This window comes from Dasypus novemcinctus, chromosome 15, assembly GCF_030445035.2.
Source record: "Dasypus novemcinctus isolate mDasNov1 chromosome 15, mDasNov1.1.hap2, whole genome shotgun sequence".
NCBI lineage: Eukaryota > Metazoa > Chordata > Mammalia > Cingulata > Dasypodidae > Dasypus > Dasypus novemcinctus.
This window is the reverse complement of record NC_080687.1, coordinates 107,539,692-107,562,195: the sequence shown is the minus strand read 5'-3', so window position 1 is coordinate 107,562,195 and position 22,504 is coordinate 107,539,692. Positions and strand designations below refer to the sequence as shown.

Genomic DNA, 22,504 nt, shown 5'->3' with positions numbered 1-22,504 from the left:
AATGTGGGGTAAGAGAGGTGTTTCATGAGAGTACACAAGGATGGATATAAAACATGTAATATTACACCATAAACATATAAGGGATGACAGACTGAGAATGTAAACCATAATGTAAAACATAGGATAACTAAAAATTTAGAAAACTGTGTGTCCTAAAGTATGCACCACAATGTAAGCACAGATGTCACCTCGTTTGAAAGCTATCTGTACATCACTGTAATTAAATATGATGTGAATAGGTTGTAAGAGTATCACTGTGGAAGGGAAGAGTTTTTGTGGTGGATGTGTGGGAGTGCTATATATTGTATATATGAATTGCTGTGGTCTAGGGCTCTTGTGAAGAGAAGTTCAATAATTAGGGAAAAAAAAAAAGAAAAAGATAGGATGTAGAATTTTTCCAAGTCAACACATATTCTATATCTAACCTTTAAACCCATAGCTATATGCCATTTTGCTAGTAAGGGATCCTGACATTATATTGGACTTCAATTTTCAGGAAGTTCTGGATCACAGAGTGGTTCAACAATGGCAGCAGAGGAATACTGGTATAGGATACTATTGACAGGTGATATATGGCTGACAGGGAACTATACAGGGCATATGTCCAGGGAGCATGGTAATGTTTGGATATACTCATAGTGGCAACAATTAAAAACTACAGCTGGGGGGGGTACTGGGTTCCTGGCCAGGGGTGCTCTGTCTAGGGGAGCAGCAGCAGTCCTCCAGGTGCAGCAGCAAGGACCGGGAAGGAATGAGGGTCCAACAGTGAACCCCTGATACTAATGACTATGCTTGTGAGCCTATATGCCTGAAATAAGAACAAGGCCTAGAGCAGCACTGTGCCTGGGAATTTCCTCCTGACAGCCTTCATGTTACTCAAATGTGGCCAGTCTCAAAGCCAAACTCAGCATGTAAATGCAATGCCTTCCCCCCAGTGTGGGACATGACACCCGAGGATGAGCCTCCCTGGCACCGAGGGATCACTATCAACTACCAACTGATGATGCAACTGGAAAATGACCTTGAATTGAAGGTTCGATGTGGATGAGCAGAATATCCCTGTCCACATATAATAACATGACTTTAAAATGCTGTTTGACCTAATGTAAGGGGGAAAAGGAAAGGAGAAATGAGTTTATATGGCTATGAGTCTTTAAAGGGTCTTAAAGGCAAGTGTAACACGATAAAGTTTGCATTACATGCGTAGGGCTAGAATATAGCCATTAGGGAAGAAAATATGAAAAATGGAAGTGTAGTGATACAATATCTAGGTGGGATTATGCCTGTTGTCTGATTATAATTATCATTTCATCTTTCACTCTCAGTGCAAGTGTTCTACTTATTGAACCGCTGGGTGTGGGGAAGATAATACTGATGAATCAATCTTGTTTCTGTTATTCTACATCAAACAAAAAAGGAAATTTCCTTTGGCTGCTATCCACAGGGATTAATTAAACTGTTTTGGTTGTTCTGCTCAAAGGTCATACTTAAAATATCAAGAATTCTTTCTGTCTCCCGAGGCCTAAGAAATATGAAAGTTCCTCTCTCTAGATCTTAGTAATTAACTACCATTTTCTTACAAAGACTGTGAATCAAATCAAAACCAAGTAGAAAGCAGACATGGTACACACCAAATTTATCTTTCTGGATTAGGGAGAAGATGGAAACATTTGTGATCCTTAATAAATTTAGCCACATTGTATGATCAAGGCATTTTTCAACTTTTATCCAGTATATAGTTGAAGAAATAGAAATTTCTGCTTTGAAAAGAAAGAGAAATTTAAAATTTTAACAACTGAAATTAATGACCCAGCTCATCAAAAATCAGCCCATGCCATGCAGTGAGTTTTAATTCAGTTTTACCCCATAACTTTGGGCAATACAACCATAAATATATTATTTATATCATTCTTTTAAGAGAGTGCTCTTATGGAGTTCCATATCATGTTCTTATCCATTAATTTTAAAATATGCATTCACTCTTTCATTTCAGGGATAGCAGGTTCGTGAACTGAAAGTGACAAGTCCATATGGATGGAGGGGTGAGTAGACTACTAGCATAATACTCTAGTGTAAGAGTCTCAAAGTACTGTGGGATAGAAGAGTCCATGTTTCTTTTCAGTGGTGGAAAGTTTCTGGTTTGTGTGTATTGTTGGATGAAGGGGATGTTCTGGGAGCTTTTAAAAAGTTGGGTTTGATTTAATTTTTAAAATTTATAACCAATTAATTGATTCTGGTTTCCTCCCTCAATCCACATGACAGTCCTCACATTAAGGACTTTGATACCTGTTCTCTACTTAGTGTTGCCAAAAGACTCACTAATGATTTCTGGAAGAAAAGATAATTTTTCAGTGGCTCCTTGGTGAATCATACTAAAAAGAAAACTTCTAAAATGGAGTGAATTCATTTGTTTGTTGGCATACAGTATTTTCATTTCCATTTTGTTGCATCTGTCCCTATAATAACATCAGGCTATCTAGGCAATCCGTGTGAACAAACCACAATTAGTGGAGACACAAAATTTTTAAATAGAGTACCAGTCGGTTGGCTCCTTTTTGGTTCTTTTTACCTGTTTAACGCTTGACTTGACCTCGATGGTAAAAAGGGCACATTCCTCAGTTCTCTTTGAGAACACATCTGAGGTGGGGTTTACTGGTATAATGTAGACAGGTAATAAAACTTTTTAAAAAGACAACTAATTAATCAATACTGCTGCAATTGTTCATGCAAGGATTATCTTTACTGTCAATGTTAGAGATAATTCTTGAGAATAAGCCTACAGTGAGATAAATCATGTCACTGGTTTTTTGGAGTGTAGCAGGAAGAGATAGTGTACAAAAGGTTATAAAGAATATTTGGGGGTGTGATGAAAATATTGTGTCCTATTTGGAGTGGTGTTTTATTGGCATATACAACTATCAATTCTCTTTGAATTTCACAATTTAAATTGATACCATTTCTTTCTTATTACAAATTATTGCTCCATAAATTGATAAAAGGAAAAAACACAAGAGTTTTGCTGAACAAATATTAGAAGTTCTGGAACTGAACCCCAATACCATTTCACTAGACCAAAATAAAACCAAACTAAACATAACTAAAATCTAAACTAAATTAAGGTAAACTAGATAAAAACACTTGATGAATTGGGAGCCAGGCATTAGGAAAGTTTTATGATAGAAATTTCTCCATATACTTGGATACATGCTCAATATTCCATTTTATCTCAACATTGAAGATTAATTCTGAAGACCAAGGCATAAAGCACTAAGGTTAGACTGGTTTAACATGAGCAAATCTAATTTTCTACCTAAGCCACACCCATGTCCTAAACATATAATAAATACTTTGATCCTCTTTTTTCCTGTGTGGTTCTCTTTTGAAAATGCTATTCTAAACTTTATCTGGCAGAATGCTTTTCATATCCAAGCTCAAATATGCCCTATATACAAACTTTCTATAAAAAGACAAAGCAGGAAAAATGTCTCTCTCCCTGATACAATCCACTATCACTAAGCCTCATCCCTTTTGATGTTATCATATCAGATTCCAGGAAATATTTTACTTCATGTGTTCTCCATTGACTTGGAAAACTCAAATTTGAGAACTATATCTTATAAAATATTTTACTCTATGAGTCTATCATTATGCCAATTACATCAGATTTTAATAAACATATCATTTTTTTCCCAGAAAGTTTTGTTTGCAATCTTAATAGTTATGGAATAGGGCATCTTTTCCAGATTGCTAACAACTTTATCTTCACTTTACCAAAAGTGAACAGAAGGATAATTATTTTCAGTGCTATATTTTAACTACAGAATTAACAAATAATATGTTTCATATTCATGTTATCTCCAAGTTTGTGTGTGTTCCTCTATTCTTTTACTACTTTTCCCCTTGATTACTTCATTGTTGTAATCATCCCCATTTTTCCTTTTGCATTTTGATTGTATATCTTTATACATCTTTTTTATTAGAAAAGTTGTGAACTTACAAAACAGTTACGTATACAATACAGGATTCTGATACATCACCTCACCACTAACACCTTGCATCATTGTGGAATATTTGTTACACATAATGGAAGAACATAACCAAAATATCACTCACTATAGTCCATATCTTACGTTTGGTATATTTTTCTATAAACCACCCTATTATTAATACCATGCATTAGTGTTATACATTTGTTATAGTTCTTTTTTTTATGTTTATTTATTTATTGATTGATTGATTGATTTTGTAAAAATATTACATTAAAAAAATATGAGGTTCCATTCGACCCCACCACCCCCACCACACCCCTCCCCCCCCAGCAACACTCACTCCCATCATCATGACACATCCATTGCATTTGGTAAGTACATCTCTGGGTATCTCTGCACCTCATGGTCATTGGTCCACATCATGGCCCACACTCTCCCCCATTCCATCCAGTGAGCCCTGGGAGGATTAACAATGTCCGGTGATTGCCCCTGAAGCACCATCCAGGGCAACTCCAAGTCCCAAAGGCGCCTCCACATCTCATCTCTTCCTGCCATTGCCCATACCCATCAGCCACCATGACCACTTTTCCCACTCCAATGCCACCTTTTCTCTGAGGTCCTTGGATTGGTTGTGTCTGTTGCACCTCTATGTCAAGAGGAGGCTCAGATTCCACATTGTTACTGGATGCAATCCTCCTGCTTTCAGTTGTAGGCACTCTAGGCTCCATGTTGTGGTGGTTGTCCTTCTTCAACTCCATCTTAGCTGAGTGAGGTGAGTCCAATAAATCAGATTGTAGGAGCTGGTGTCTGTTGAGGCTCAGGGCCTGGTTATCATATTGTCAGTAAAAAGATTCAATCCCCTAAATATATCTGAAACCCCAATACCAACTACAATTCCAGTAAAGTAGCATGATAGTCTTATGAAAAGAGATCCCCTCTGGGTCCAGTTTCATCATACAGAAACACCAGCTCCAAAGAAGAGCCATCTGTCATGGCAATGAACCCTATCTGCCATGACCATAGAACCCGTGGGTCCCTTTAGCCCTCAAAGGAACCAATACCTGGGGATTGTATCTACTTCATCTGTCTCTTAGATTCTTCTCAGTTGTGCATAAGGGCAATCCTTCTGACAGCCTCCAGACTCTTTTTTAGAGACTCGTAGCCATATAAACTCATTTCTCCTTTCCTTTTCCCCCTTACATTAGGTCAAACAGCATTTTAAAGTCATGTTATTATATGTAGACAGGGATATTCTGCTAGATCCACATTGAACCTTCAATTTAAGGTCATTTTCCAGTTGCATCATCAGTTGGTACTTGATAGTGATCCCTCTGTGCCAGGGAGGCTCATCCCCGGGTGTCATGTCTCATGCTGGGGGGAAGGCATTGCATTTAGATGCTGAGTTAGGCTTCGAGACTGGCCACATTTCAGTAACATAAAGGCTGTCAGGAGGAAATTCCCAGGCACAGTGCTGCTCTAGGCCTTGTTCTTATTTCAGGCATATAGGCTCACAAGCATATTCATTAGTATCAGGAGCTCACTGTTGGACCCTCATTCCTTCTCAGTCCTTGCCGCTGCACTTGGGGGACTGCTGCTGCTCCCCTAGGGACCACGGCACAGCACCCCCAGCCAGGGACGCAGTACCCCCCCAGCTTTAGTTTTTAATTGTTGCCACTATGAGTATATCCAAACATTACCATGCACCCTGGACATATGCCCTGTATAGCTCCCTGTCAGCCATATATCCCCTGTCAATAGTATCCTATACCAGTATTCCTCCATTGCCATTGTTGGACCACTCTGGGATCCAGAACTTCCTGAATATTGAAGCCCCAATATCATGTCAGGATCTCTTACTAGCAAAATGGCATATAGCGATGGGTATAAAGGTTAGATATAGAATACGTGTTGACTTGGAAAAATTCTACATCCTATCTTTTCCTTTTCCTTTTTTTTCCCCCCTAATTATTGATCTTCTCTTCACAAGAGCCCTAGACCACAGGAATTCATGTATGCAATATACAGCACTCCCACACATCCACCACAAAACCTTTTCCCTTCCACAGCGATACTCTAACAGCCTATTCACAACATATTTACTTAAAGTGATGTACAGAGTCTGAGACAAAAGCTTTCAAACCAGGTGACATCTGTGCTTACATTGTGGTGCATACTTTAGGACACGCAGTTTTCTAACATTTTTAGTTATCCTATGTTTTACATTATGGTTTACATTATCATTCTGTCATCCCCTATATGTTTATGATGTAATATTACATATTTTATATCCATCCTTGTGTACTCTCATGAAACTCCTCTCTTACCCCACATTTACCTTGGTTACACACATTTAACATCTGTTTTCCCATCCCCTTGTTGCCCACAGTGACAGCCAACCTCCGTTTCCTGAGGAGCCACGTCCAGAGATACTTGCAACAGTGTTCAGGTCCTAAATTGCTCAGCTGCCCCAATACCCTGGGAGCCACCCTTTCTCTCGAGAGATACAGTTCCCTCTATTTTATGGCACTAGTCCTCCCCAGGATGTGGGTCCACCCCCACTCTCACTACTTGGGTCTCTACCCAATGGTATCACCCACTCTGGCAAAATGAGCATTCAGACATTCCCCAGGAGCCCTTCCCGCATCAGACCATCCCTTCCGAGCATCCTAAACAGGTAACCCTCTTAATTATATTTTGATACGATTTTCTCAGCATTTTACTCTCAACCAACACCTAACACTCTCCTGCGTTCGTATGCTACCCCTCCCTCCCCCCACTTTTGGGCAATATTACCCATCCGCCCATCCCCAGCCCCCCTCAAATCTGCAAAGCCCCACCCAAAGGCAACCCCTTGCCCCCATTTTATCTCTTCTTTGTGTTCATACTTACCACCAGCTCATCATAAATTCCACCCCTGCAGACGTCGGCTCACATCCTTCCTCCACCCCCCGATTTCCTGTAAGCCTATCGTTCAGTCTCTAGCTCTCTGAGGCAGCTTGTTTATTTCATATCATTGAGGTCATGTAGTATTTGTCCTTCAATGTCTGGGTTGCTTCACTCAACATAAGGTTCTCAGGATTCATCCATGTTATCACGTGTGTTTGTAGTGTATTTGTTCTTACAGCTGCGTAGTATTTCATTGTGTGTATATACCACATTTTATTGATCCACTCATCTGTTGATGGGCATTTGGGTTGATTCCAACTTTTGGCAATAGTGAACAATGCTGCTATGAACATTGGTGTACATATATCGGTTTGTGTCCTTGTTTTCAGTTCTGCTGGGTATATACCCAGCAGTGGTATTGCTGGATCATATGGCAAATCTATGGTTAGCTTTTTGAGAAACTGCCAAACTGTCCTCCAGAATGGTTGGATCCTTCTGCATTCCCACCAGCAGTGGATGAGTGTTCCCCTTTCTTCACATCCTCTCCAGCATTTGTATTCTCCTGTTTTTTTTTATAGCTGCCAATCTTATGGGAGTAAGATGGCATCTCATTGTAGTTTTGATTTGCATTTCCCTGATAGCTAGAGATTCGGAGCATTTTTTCATGTGCTTTTTAGCCATTTGTATTTCTTCTTTGGAGAAGTGTCTGTTTAAATCTTTTTCCCATTTTTTAAATGGGTTGTTTATCTTTTTATTTTCAAGATATAGGAGTTCTTTATATATGCAAGTTATAAGTTTCTTATCAGATATATGGTTGCCAAATATTTTCTCCCACTGTGTGGGCTCCCTTTTTACTTTCTTAACAAAATCCTTTGAGGTGCAGAAGGCTTTAATTTTGAGGAAGTCCCATTTATCTATTAGTTCTTTTGCTGCTCGTGCTTTTGGTGTGATATTCATGAAGCCATTTCCTATTACAAGGTCCTGTAGATGTTTCCCTACACTGCTTTCCAAGGTTTTTATGGTCTTGGCTCTTATATTTAGGTCTTTGATCCATCTTGAGTTGATCTTTGTATAAGGTGTGAGATGGTAATCCTCTTTCATTCTTCTACATATGGCTATCCAGTTCTCCAGTCACCATTTGTTGAATAGGCCACTCTCTCCCAGTTGAGAGGGTTTGGTGGCTTTATCAAATATTATATGGCTATATATGTGAGGTTCTATATCCGAGCTTTCAATTTGATTCCATTGGTCTGTGTGTCTCTCCTCATGCCAATACCATGCTGTTTTCACTACTGTAGCTTTGTAGTATGTTTTGAAGTCAGGTAGTGTGATTCCTCCAATTTCGTTTTTCTTTCTCTGTATGTCTTTGGCTATTCGGGGTCTCTTTCCCTTCCAAATAAATTTCATAGTTAGTTTTTCTAGTTCCTTAAAGAAGGCTGTGTTGATTTTTATTGGGATTGCATTGAATGTGTAGATCAGTTTTGGTAGGATAGACATCTTGATAATATTCAGTCTTCCTATCCCTGAACAAGGAATATTCTTCCATTTATTTAGGTCTTCTTTAATTTCCTTGAACAGTCTTGTATAGTTCTCAGTGTATAAGTTTTTACCTCTTTAGTTAAATTTATTCCTAAGTATTTGATTTTTTTATTTTTATTGTGAATGGTATTTGTTTCTTGATTTCCTCCTGATCTTGCTCATTATTGGTGTACAGAAGTGCTACTGATTTTTGCGCATTGATCTTATAACCTGCAACTTCACTAAACTCATTTATGAGTTCTAGAAGCTTTGTTGTAGATCTCTCAGGGTTTTCTATGTATAGGATCATGTCATCTGCAAATAATGAAATTTTGACTTCTTCCTTTCCAATTTGAATGCCTTTTATATCTGGTTCTTGCCTCAGTGCTCGAGCAAGTACTTCTAAGACAATGTTAAATAGGAGTGGAGACAATGGGCATCCTTGTATTGTTCCTGAGTTTAGAGGGAAGGATTTTAGGATTTCTCCATTGTAAACAATGTTGGCTATAGGTTTTTCGTATATACTCTTTATCATGTTCAAAAAATTTCCTTGTATTCCGATCTTTTGGAGTGTTTTTATCAAGAAAGGGTGCTGTATTTTGTCAAATGCTTTTTCTGCATGTATAGATATAATCATGTGATTCTTTTCCTTCAATCTGTTTATATGGTGTATTACATTGATTGATTTTCTTATGTTGAACCATCCTTGCATACCTGGAAGAAATCCCACTTGGTCGTGGTGTATAATTCGTTTAATGTGTTGTTGAATACGATTAGCAAGTATTTTGTTAAGTATTTTTGCATCTAGGTTCATTAGAGAAATTGGTCTGTAATTTTCCTTTTTTGTGGTGTCTTTGTTTGGCTTTGGTACTAGGGTAATGTTGGCACCATACAAGGAGTTCGGCAATGTTCCATCCGTTTCGATTTTTTGGAATAGTTTCAGCAGGATTGGTGTCAGTTCTTTCCGGAATGTTTTGTAGAATTCACCTGTGAAGCCATCTGGCCCTGGGCTCTTCTTAGTTGGGAGATTTTTAATGACTGATTCTATCTCTCTGCTTGTGATTGGTTTGTTAAGATCATCAATTTCTTCTTTCATCAATATGGGTTGCTTATGTGTTTCTAGGAATTTGTCCATTTCCTCTAAATTGTCATTTTTGTTGGAATATAGTTTTTCAAAGTATCCTCTTATGATAGTCTTTATTTCTGTGGGGTCACTGGTGATATCGCCTTTCTCATTTCCTATTTTGTATATTTGCATCTTCTCTCTTTTTTTCTTTGTTAGTCTCGCTAAAGGTTTGTCAATTTGGTTGATCTCAAAAAACCAGCTCTTGGTCTTGTTTATCTTTTCAAGTGCTTTCTTATTTTCTATTTCATTTAGTTCTGCTCTTATCTTTGTTATTTCCTTCCTTTTTCTTCCTGTTGGGTCACTTTGTTGTTGTTTTTCTAATTCCTTCAAATGTGCAGTTAATTCTTCAATTTTTGCTCTTTCTTCTTTTTTGATATATGAGTTTATGGCTATAAATTTCCCTCTCAGTACTGCTTTTGCTGTATCCCATAAATTTTGGTATGTTGTGTTATCATTATCATTTGTTTCAAGGTAGTCATTGATTTCTTTTGAGATTTCCTCTTTGACCCACTGTTTTTCTAAGAGTGTGCTGCTTAATTTCCAAATCATGGTGTGAAACCTGGGCCTCTGTCCCTTGCAAATTTCCAGCTTGACTCCACTGTGGTCAGAGATATTGTTTTGTATGATTTCAATCTTTCTGAATTCATTCAGCCTTTCTTTGTGGCCTAGCATATGGTCTATCTTGGAGAGTGATCCATGAGTACTTGAGAAGAATGTATATCCTGCTGCGTTTGGGTGTAATGATCTATATATGTCTATTAGTTCCAGCTCCTCTAATATACTGTTCAAATGTTTTGTTTCTTTAGTGATTCTCTTTTGAGATGTTCTGTCCAAGGTAGATAGTGGTGTATTAAAATCCCCCACTATGATTGTAGATGCATCTATTGTTAGTTTTTCCAGCGTTTGTCTCACATACTTAGAGGCACCCTTGTTAGAAGCATAAATATTTATGATTGTTCGATCTTCTTGACAGATTTTCCCTTTCACTAAAATGTAGTATCCTTCTTTGTCTCTCACAATTGTTTCACATTTAAAGTCTATTTTGTCTGATATTAATATAGCGACTCCTGCCTTTTTTTGGTTATTGTTTGCTTGTATGATTGTTTTCAAGCCATTCACTTTCAATCTCCATGCGTCTCTGGGTCTAAGATGTGTCTCTTGTAGACAGCATACAGATGGGTCATATTTCCTTATCCAATGTCCCAGTCTGAATCTTTTGATAGGTGAGTTTAATCCATTGACATTCAGTGTTATTACTTTCAAGGAATTATTTGTGTTAGCCATATTTTGATTGGATTTGTGTTTGTCATATTTTGTTTGTATTTTTTTCCCCGTCTAGTTTGTCTTTTTTTGTTGCTCTTATACTCTCCTCCAACTCTGCCTGTCCTGTTTTTTCCTTTCTTCCTGCAGAACTCCCTTTAGAACTTCTTGAAAGGGAGGTTTCTTGTTGGTATACTCTTTCAGTTTCTGTTTATCTGCAAATATTTTGAACTCTCCATCATGTTTGAATGTTAGTTTAGCTGGATATAGTATTCTTGGTTGGAAATTTTTTTCCTTTAGTACCTTGACTATATCATACCACTGCCTCCTTGCCTCCATGGTTTCAGATGCGAAATCAGCACTTAATCTTATGGAGCTTCCCTTGTATGTGATGGTTTTCTTTTCTCTTGCTGCTTTTAGGATTTTCTCTTTGTGTTGAGCATTGGATAATTTGATGAGTATATGTCTTGGGGTGGGCCTGTTGGGGTTTATGACCAGTGGAGTGTGCTGTGCTTCTTGGATATGTACGTCTGTCTCTTTCAGTAGATTTGGGAAGTTTTCAGCCATTGTTTCCTGCAACACTCCTTCTGACCCCTTTCCCTTCTCTTCTCCTTCTGGAATACCTATAATATGTATATTTGAGCATTTTGCATTGTCATTCAGGTCCCTAAATCCTAGCTGGATTTTTTCTATCTTTTTATCGACCAATTCTACTATCTGTTTGATTTCCAATGTACTGTCTTCCACATCACTAATTCTCTGCTCTGCCTCTTCTAGTCTGTTGATATTTGTTGCAAGTGTATTTTTGATTTCTTGAACTGTGGTATTCATTCCCATTATGTCTGTTATGTTTTTGCGTATGTCTGCAATTTCCCCTCCCAGTGTTGTCTTCATGTTGTTAACCTCTTTCATTACTTCATCAAATTTGTTGGTGATAAATGTTCTGAGATCTTTCATTGCTTGTGCAAAGTTCTGCTCCCCTTCCTGATTTTTAGTTTGTTGATTGGATTCAGCCATGTTTTCCTGATTACTGATTTGGTTTGTCAATTTTTGTTGCTTTCTGGTCATCCTTTTATCTTGACAGGTTTAATCAGTTCCTTAGCTTCTTTGTCTATTCTTGGAGATTAATTAGCTGTCATTTTTGCGTAAGTGTTATATCTTCTTTTTGTCACTTTGTCCTTTTTCTAATTTCTTGTTGCTGGTTAAGTTCACTTTAAAGGAAAGTATTAGTGCTGGGGAAAGGCAATTGTGTAAGCAAGGAAAAAGTGTAGAGTAGTATTGGTGATATATATTAACAGAGCAAGAATATGAGATCTGGGAGGATGGAGGTTAGATTCATGTAGATTGTGTAGAGTTATTGCTGTAGGTAGAGTATCTATTATGAGGTAGATGACTGAATATGGGAGGAATATGGTATGAGCTACAAAGCTATTGTTTTCGTGAGAGAGGGAAAAAGAAAAGAAAGGTAATAGTTTCAAGGGTGGATACCAGACAGAAAACAAAACAAAGGTATTTGAAATTAAGATTTAGACACTTTGTGGTTCAAAGAACTGGAGGTGGGGGGTGGAATATAGGAGAGACAGTAGATGATAGTAGATATCAAGATGCAGGGGAAGGGGAATAGTGTAGGTAGCCTAAATCAGTTCACACAGAAATGGGGCAGTGGAGGATGGGAAAACCCAGCAAATGTGAGGTGTTCCCTGTAGCACCTATTGTATACTTGAATTAAAATAAAATAAGTGGAAAATGAGGGACAAGAGGGAGAGAGAAAACCGAAAAAGAAAAACTAATATAATAAAGAAAAAAAGAAAGATGAGAAGAAAGGAAGAAAGAAAAAGAGGGTGGGCAAACGGTGGGGAACAGGTAGGGGGAAGAGAAATACAGGTATACATGAGCCACAATTGCAACACTATCTAAAACAACAATGAAAAAAAACCCTAAATAGCTGTATAAAAAAAGGACTTTGGGGGACACACTAGGAGAAAACACTAGGGGATAATGCAATATTAGCAATCAGGGCATCAAAAAGAGTAAAAAATAAGATAAAATGAAAATAAAAACAAAACAATATGAACCAATAAAGATAAAACACAAACGTTTAGGTCCAGGGCACTCAAGGACCCCAGGTAGACCCCAGGGTGTGATGGATTCAGGGGTGGCAAGTCTGAGACACTGAAGACTCAAGAGGTGTGAGTCTGGGGTGTGGACCACCAGAGTCCAGGGGACCCAGACCTGGCAACCTCAAATCTGGTCAACAGGAAGCTTAGGAGCCCTGCAGTGCAACACAGCCCTCAGGGATCCCCGTAGCTGGGTGCCAGCCCCATGGGGGAAGCCAGATCCGCAAACTCTATATTTAATGTCTGAACCCTGCAATTCACCTACTCCTCAGGGTTTCAGCCTTTGGACAGCTCCCTCCCTGTGCTCCCACTCAGTGGCCACTTGAGGGTGCCTCTACACCACAGCCAGTTCAATGACCCAGATCCCAAGCCTCGCCGGGTGGGCTGGGCTTCAGCTGGAAATGCCAAAAACAGACTCCAAGACCGGAAGTCCCAAACTTCGCAAAATATTCCCCAATCAGCTTCCAGACGTGTCCCCCTCCCTGACTGCACCCTGCAACAATCTCCCAATTGTGTCCCCTTATTGCCAAAAATCCAATTCCGTTGCAGATCGGCAGCCGGACCTGTGGGGATGGGGCTCCAGGTGGAAGCGCTACCCCCCCTGTCCTCAACCAAAACATCCCCTGCTTCACAACAAAACACCGTCTGTCTCCCCAAATCGATCTGCAAAGAAGTCCCGTCCCATCAACCCCTCACCAGTCTGCCCAGTACCCACAAATTCCTCAGCACCGCATAGCCTCCAAAAAAAAAGGAAAAAAAAAACCCTGGCCACACGGCTCCCCAAGCTGCAGCAGCGCCCGATACTGCGGCTCCACCCACCCAAGGAGGGAACTTTCCGCGCCCAGCTGGGACCTCTGTTTATATATTATAGACGTATCCTCTCTGTTACCTTCCCACCAAATCGACGTCCAGACACCTTCCAACCAGCAAAAATCCCCAAAACAGCGCAGTCCCAAAGAGCCTTCAACGCTGCCCAGCTGCCCCCTGCAGAGACATTACCAGGCAAGCTCACTCAGCCACCATCTTGCCCCCCTGTTATAGTTCATGAGAAAACATTCTCATATTTGTACCATCAACCACAGTCCATCATCCACCACAGGGTTCACTATATTATACAGTCCCCTGCCCTGTACAATCCATCCAAAGTGTACATTCAGTGGCACTCAGTTTCATCATAGGATTGTGTTTTGATCACATCAGTCAATTTAAGAATGTTTTAATTACCCTAAAAGGCAAAATTCCATACTCCTTTATACACTTTGTTGTTGACCCTATGTATTGATATATTGTAATATTCTTGTATCCCTGGCAGAGAAGGTGATATCTTACATACATCTTTGAAGGCAGGATACATTTATTGAGATATGCCATGTATAAAACACTATAGTATGTCTTTAAGATTCAGACTTAGAAAGATAGTATACACTTATGTAAATGAGTGATTTTAACCTAATTATCGCAAATTCAGTTGCTTTAGACATATATTTTGAGTAGTCACATTCACCATATTTATATCTAATCTTTTCCACTCTGCTTTCTCCATAGGAAGAAAGGGAACAACCACAAATGATCTAAACAGAATCGAAGTGACTGGATTTCTGCTTATGGGATTTTCAGACTCCTGGGAAGTTCAAGCCTTATATGCTGCTCTATTTTTGCTGGTTTATCTGGCAGCTGTCACTGGGAATCTCCTAATCATCAAGCTTACTATTCTAGATGGCCACCTTGAAACCCCAATATATTTCTTTTTGAAAAATTTATTGTTTTTAGATTTTTGCTACATACCTGTCACAGTTCCCAGATCCATTTTTAATTCCTCAACCCACATTACCTCCATTTCTTTTCTTGGGTGTGCTCTCCACGTCTTCTTTTTCTTTGTGCTTGCCTGTACAGAGACAGCCATCCTAAACGTGATGTCCTTTGACCACTATGTGGCCATCTGCCAACCCTGGCACTATGCAGTCATCATGAACCAAGGTACCTGTGTGAGGATGATGGCCATTTCATGGCTCAGTGGAATGACCTGTGCATTCATGCATGTGGCTGCAACATTCTCATTACCATTTGTGGGTCCAATATAGTACACCAATATTTCTGTGATATCCCACAGCTCCTAAGCCTCTTAGATCCCAAAGTAATTATCATTGAAATTGGAGTCACAGTTTTTATCATAAGTCTTGCAATAGTCTGTTTTGTTTCAATTACTCTCTCTTATGTGTATATATTTTCTACCATTATGAGGATTCCATCCAGAGTAGAGCAAAAACATTTTCTACTTGCATCCCACATCTTGTGGTTGTAACACTCTTTATGATATTTGGTATCATTGTCTATGTCAAGTCAATGTCAGGTTCTCCCTCAATGCTGGATCTTCTCCTAACTGTGCTCTACAGAGTGGTGCCCCCAACCCTGAATCCTATCATCTATAGTCTAAGGAACAAGGACATGAAGGCAGCCCTGAGAAGGCAATGCGGTATGCTTTGATAGAGAATGTGATTAGGGGCAGAACTCCTGAACCCTTTTTCTAAACAGACAACTTGTTAGAGTCATAGGTTTAGATTTTGAATTAATTGCTAAATTCTGTCTTCTTTCATGAAATGAAGCTGTTCTTTTGTTATGGTTCCCACAGATAGTTGACTATGCTCTGGGATGAACTAGAAGGTCCTTTGGAGTGTTGAAAATATTAAAACTTGTGTTTTTAATTATTTTTAAGTCTCATCATCTGAATATTTTTATATATTATATTGAGGAATTGTGGGAATATGGCTGTCAAGTTAGGCAGATAAGGCTCAGTTCTCACTAAAACAAAGGAGAAAGAGCCAGAGGCTGCTTGGGGACCTGCTTTGGGTACAGCAAACCAGGAAACTGATTCACAACTCCTGGGAGAATGAGGGACAGAGAGACAAAGAAGCCAAACAACTAATTGTGGGTTATTAAACCTCTCAGTCACCAGGAAGGGCTCCCCTCTTGTTGGGAGCAGTCAAAATAAAGTACACGCCGAACTCAGCAGAGCCAGCAGCATGGCTGCCAGAGGGGAGCCAACTTTCTCATTTGAGTAAACTATAATTAGTTCACCACAACATGGCGGGTCCCACATCATGGCAGAACTCAAATCTGCCCTGTCACTTCCTTGTTCTTCTCCCTCCCTGCTCCTTTGTTCTCCGTTTCCCGCCACTGCCCAGACTGATAAGATAGTGCGCAGGCGCAAGACGTGAAACTGAAGTCCGCCTCCTACCTCAGCAACAGAAATAGCCAATCCCTAGCTTCCACCTCCACCCACCGCCCTTCCCCTTCCCAAGAGTATATATGCTTTGTTCCCTCAATAAAATTCGCAGCTTGATCAGAACCCTGTCTTGCTGTCATTCTTCATGTCTCTTGTCCCACCATTCTTTCTCGGCAGGTTTCGAGCCCTCATTGCCGTCCCGCGGGCCGGGGCAGACTGGCGCCCAACGTGGGGCTCGACGATTCCCTGTAATCGAGAAAAGAACGCCGCTTCACCAAGGAGGGGAGCGCTCCCTGCATATCAGCCGACGAAAGGCCACATCTCAGCGGCGGAAAGGAGGACGTCAGCATCAACCCGTGAATTCTTCAGTCATTGGCAGTGGCCAAACGGGTAAGTGAAATACTTCATTTCACTTCATTTCTTTATAATCATGGGACAAGCAGAATCTTCGCATTGTTTATTTGCCAGGTAAAAGAGGCACTCAAGACACGCGGAGTTAAGGTTAAAAAGAAAAGTTTAACTGAGTTTTTCAAGTTTATTATCAAAACCTGTCCATGGTTTCCCGAGTAGGGCACAATAAACACAAAGTGTTGGAGTAGAGTAGGTGACTGTTTAACTGACTATTATAAGACTTTTGGACCTGAAAGGGTCCCCATCACCGCCTTTAGCTACTGGCGGCTAGTACAAGATGTACTAGGAATCACCTCCAACCTCCTGATAAAAAGAATTTAGTTACAGAAGGGGAGACTGCTTTAAAATTAAGTTCTCGACCCCCTTTGGGTTGCAGTAAAAGATCCAAGCATCACTCGCAACCCCATCCTTCATGCCCAGGCTCGCCCCTCAGCTTAATTACCCTTGATGATGTTGATATTGAGGGCCCCCGCTCTGCCACGCCTTCTGCCCCCTCTCCTGAGGATGGAAATGGCGAACACAACCCAAAGACTCTTGATAAGAACATGGAATGCAACCTTGAGCCGCTCCCACTCCCGCCCTTTATACCCCCCCCAAATGGAATCTCTTCCAATCTAAATCCTCCGTTTTTATCCTTTGGCTTTAATGCCTTCTCTTACAAACCTCAAGCAACCTCCCGCTCTTTCAGGTTCTTCTGAAATTAGCGAGCTTCGCACTGAAATGCGCAGTATTCAGGAACTCACTCAAACTCTTATAAGCATCTCACTTCCCGACACCAAAGGCAAAAACCCTCAGCTCGCCTTCCCCATTCTGGCCAGAATAACCCTTTTCAAAGTTTGTAGGCAAATTGTGCAGGGCTGCAGAAAAACTGTTTGGCGATACCAACACAGAAACAGACTTTGTTAAGCAAATTGCCTTTGTAAATGCAAATGTGGCTTATCAGGGCGCGGTTAGATCTTATAGAAAGTAGGAGAACTTGTCTGGTTACTTCAGGCTTTGTTCTGAAATTGGCCCCACCTATCAACAAGGCCAGCCACAAGCCCCAAAATCCAAGCAAGCTTATAAGGCAATCAACTCTGTTCCAGCAAACGCCCGCCCCTTTCTCAGCTCTTCGGGCTCCCTACTATCTACATGACAATGTAGCTCTGGGCTAGTGAAGACTAATATAGTTAATCCACTGATATGAGAGAAAAATGTGGCAACATTTGTGTTTTGTTTTATTTCCATGCTAATTCTGATTGGGCTTATTTAACCAAGATAATAAAATGAGTACAAAATTTTTATCAAGGTCTAAAAGGAATTTTCAGTTTTAAATCAATAATTATCTCCAGAACTTAAAGTTTCAGTATAGTCTTATAGTAATTGTCCAAAAAGGTGTGCTAATGGTCTGCCTAACTGCTGCTCAAGTTATTTTAACTGATTGCTGATAACTAATAAAAATGTTTCCAAGCACAAGCTTTCATATTACAGGCAACATGAATTCCAGAAGAAATCTTGAAAGGTACAATCTAAGATGTGCTATATAACAGAGGATTTAAAAGCAGCTATACCAAGAAAGTAAAGAATTATGAGTTGATTGTAAATAAATTGTATGTTTCTGTTAATGTGTTGTAATTGTTTTGTGTTTGTCTGTTCATTCAATGTCAATGTATATTGTGATACCTCCGGATGGTAAATATAAATTACTAGAAATTTTTAAAAGAGCTCTATTCAAATGGCCAAAAATTAAATAAGTGCTTATATCAAAACTTAAGTTTATTATATTAATACATAAGTTTAAATGTTAATAAGATATCTACAATAATAAAAATTGTGAGTCTTGATTAACAAAATTACTATGCCTTTTCATAAGAAATGGTTCTTGCCTAGATTGAAATAAATAACTTATCTTTCTTCACAGGATAATATGAAGGATGCAAAACTTAAATGAACATTTGGTTAAAAGTTTGTGAAAATGCTAACTGAAATTTAATAAGTCTTTGCAAAAAGGTGTTTTGTCCTAAAGTAGGATGGCTAATTTTTCATAAACTCTTGGAACTTAATTTGCATGTGGCGAGTTGTAGAAGGTATTGTGGTAACTTTAAGTAAGGGAATGTGTTCTGTGAAGGTAAAAGATGTCTTAAAATAATATGGTCTATATGGTTATGGATAATTATAAGAAGTTTAATGAAGCATTGTTTAAATTAAGGTATTTAAATGGCTAATGCCAAAAAGTCATTATTAAATATATATAAAACTGAATTGATGATGATAAATAATAAAAGGTAATTTTATAACAGGAAAACTTGTTGGTGGCTAGTCTTCCCTGCAAACTGGCTTCTAGGGGACTGTTTCTGGTATTACATGCTACTAAGTATTTAAAGTGAAGAAAAGTTCATTATTTTAACAAGCTCATTTAGTGTTGATGGCAGTGATATGTTGTAAGACGTTTGCCTGGTAACTTAGTATGTGGGATATATGGAATGTGTTTTTATTACTAAGGAAACAGGAGATGATTTCATCCTGAAATAAAATGATTGATTATTGAGAAAGAGTAAAATGTGGGACAAATGAATACTGAAAGTGTAGAAGGTTTGTGGAAAGAAAATATTATTGTTAAAGTTAAGTAAGATTTGATGGGTCTGTCTATAAAGTTTGAAAAAGCCTTAGTATCAAGTAGCATGTATCAAAGTTAAAAATATTGTTCTTTTTCAAAGTCTCTGAAATCATTAGTCTGTTTTTGTGAAAGTTTATGGAAAGTTTATATCCTGAATAATTAGTATACAAAGAGTCTGTTTTATCAAAACAACTTCTTATGCTTTAACCGCATCATTTCCTCAGTGTTCAAGGAAGAAAGGGTCTTATCTCTTTTAAAGGAAATAATGTTTAAACCTGCTTTCTAAAAATCAGATCCTGAAAAGCAGCCTTTTATTTCAAACTAATTATAAGAGATTTGTTCTTTTACCTTGAAAGAAAAATTAAAGTAATAATTAAGTTCATTTGATATGTTATAAGTTAAATAAAAGGTGTTTTAAAGTGTTATAAAATTAACAAGTTTTTTCTTTCCTTTAACCCTCTGTTAATTAAAGTTGTCTGAGTAAAAGTTTTCTATAAATGCTTAAGAGTGTATAAAGTTACCAATATTTCAGCATAATATTAAAGAAAAGTACAATGTGGTTGATTATGGTTTTAATTATTATAAAAGAGTATATGTCACAAAAACAACCTCTTATCATAGATTAAAGTAACAACACTAGTATGCAGCAATCCCAAATACTGCTAGTTTGTTGCAAAAAGTTAAAGTCCAGCTGTATTGCTATCACTTTGTTTTAAAACTTGCTAAGACTTTCTTTAGTGTCTTCTTAGACAAATAAAGCCAGCTGCATTCCTCTATCTGTAAAAAACCCAACAGTAAACTTTTGCAGTGCTTTTCAAGGCTGTGTGCATAGCCCAACCATCCTGTACAGTATTTACTGATAGTAATAGTAATGGAAAAGCAGCATACATTACTTTTCAAAAAGAACAGGTTTAGCCAACTCCTTATTCATCTGCTCAATGCACAGAGCTTTAAGCCATCATTAAAGTTTTACAAATGTTTTAAGAGCCCTTGAACATTGTCTCTGACTCTAAATATGTAAGTCTTACTTACTGTCAAGCATATTAAAACAGCTCATATCTTTGCTACTGATGAGTTATCTCAACTTTGCGCTGACTTGCAACATCTCATTAGGTTAAAACCTATTTACATTATTCATATATCTCTCATGCCTCTTTGCCTAGTCCTATGACATCAAATAATGCTTGAGCTGATTTATTAGTAAGGTGTTTACAAAGTGCTTGCAATTGCCATGCTTTAACTCATATTAATGCTAAAGGCCTGTGAAATAAATATCAAAAGTTAACAAGACTACAGGCACAAGGAATTATCTGTACCTGTCCCACCTGTGGACCCTTAACTACAGTGTCTTTTCAGGCTGGGACTAATCCCAGAGGCCTGACTCCTAATCAATTATGGCAAATGGATGTTACTCACATACCATCCCTTAGTAAACTACAATCTGTTCACGTTTATATTGACACTTATTCTCATTTTACGTGGGCTACTCCTCAAAGTGGGGAACAGTTTCATCATGTTCACTCACACCTCTGGTCTGCTTTTGCTGTAATGGGATGCCCTCTGAAAATTAAAACTGATAATGGACCTTCTTACATTAGTAAATCCTTTGAATCTTTCTGTTTAAAATATGGTATTGAACATGATACCAGCATTCCTTATAATCCTACAGGTCAAGCCATAATTGAATGCAGCCATCATACCCTAAAAACTATGCTTTTAAAACAAAAAGGGGGAGATGATGGTATTATAACACTGAAAGATCAATTAGCTAAAGCTTTATTTACTTTACATTTTCTTAATGTTTATAATTCATTAACACCTGTGGAATGTCACTTTGGAAAATGTCAAACATCTACAGTAGACACAGGAAATGAAGATCAACCAATATTCTGGAAAGATATTTTAAGCAATGTATGGAAAAAAGGCAGGATTATAGTAAGGGGGTGAGGCTATGCTCTTATCATTTCAGAAAATGGAGAACAAATTTAGTTATCTGCAAAAAGGATTAAACTCCAGAATGAAGAGATGGAGACTTCTACAACTTCTGATGATGGTGATCGTAAGTAATAAGGAAGCTGCCAGTAATTACACTTATTAGGCCTATGTACCTAACCCCCCATTACTTAGTGTTAACCTGGAAAAGTCCATTCTTTCATATATATCTGAATAAAACCCATATATTCCCTATACCAATTGATAATCAATTGCCAATTAAACCCTATTAAGAAAAAGAATCGATAATCTCATATTACCATTTGATTATCAATGCTTATGCATTGGTAATCATCTTTCCTGTATGTATGTTAAAAATCAGGCCATAGCTATCTTCAAAAATAATAATACTCAGTTCATTGTGACTTTATTTCCCTCTTACGATTTAATCATGACTAAAAATCCTACTTATGGTTGTCCACAAAAAGACAGTAGGGATAAAGAAGGATGGCAAGAATGCCATATAAGAAGAGAATCTGTCATTTTTAATGATTCCTATGGAATAGTGTGGGAAAGTGCCCCTATGGCGAGTCCCATTGAATATAATGACAGATTTATTTGGCATAGTCTAAATAGTAAAGGACAACAAAAAATAATTTTTACTAAAAATAATAGTGTTTGGAGACAGAAAGGGAAATGGATCCCTTCTCCATGGTGTAATATTACATCTATACATAAACAAAAGAATTTGTGGAAAGTTTTTCTAGGAATAGCTTCTACTATAGAATGGATTGGGAATAATAGTAAGAATAGTCAATATCTGCATTTAAATCAAATTCATCCTCAGGCATATGTAAGAGATCCTTATATCAAATAGACTCTCTAGCTGAGGTAGTGTTACAGAAGAGGGTTAAAGCTGCTTACAGCAGAACGTGGAGGAATATGTCTAGCTCTGCAGGAACAGTGCTGCTTTTATGCCAACAAGTCTGGCATTGCTCAAAATAAAGGTAAAAGGCTTCAAGTGCAACATTCTTAATACCCCATAATAATACAAAATGGCTGTGTTCCTCCACTGGCCTGACCCCATGTCTTAGCATCCAAGCCCTCAACACCGCCCGTGAAACCTGCATGCTTGCTATTATACTCCCCTGCATTTATTTTCATAATGATAACCAATTCTTTGACTCCTGGCAGCGCCACCTTCTACCGGCCTATGTACAAAAAAGAGAAATCATTACCGCCATCACAATCGCTTCACTTTTAGGTCTCGCTGGAGCTGGTACTGGAGTAGCAGCCCTAACTACACAACAAACTTCTTTCTCCTCTATCAGGCGAACCATCGATGAAGATATAGCCCGCATCAAAACCTCCATTTCCCATCTAGAAAAGTCCCTAAATTCATTATCTGAGGTTGTCCTCCAAAACCGCAGAGGGCTAGACCTCTTC

General features: G+C 38.5%; 1 protein-coding gene across 1 annotated transcript in view; it reads left to right on the top strand.

Moving 5' to 3' along the window:
- Window positions 1-16,968, top strand: part of LOC131273520 (olfactory receptor 14L1-like) — a 34,329-nt gene extending 17,361 nt beyond the window's left edge. The window contains 5 exon segments of the mRNA XM_071208131.1: window positions 14,442-14,957; window positions 14,960-15,148; window positions 15,151-15,369; window positions 16,297-16,509; window positions 16,907-16,968. Coding sequence (XP_071064232.1) covers window positions 14,442-14,957; window positions 14,960-15,148; window positions 15,151-15,369; window positions 16,297-16,509; window positions 16,907-16,968 — 1,199 coding nt within the window.
- Window positions 16,969-22,504: the final 5,536 nt, after the last annotated feature.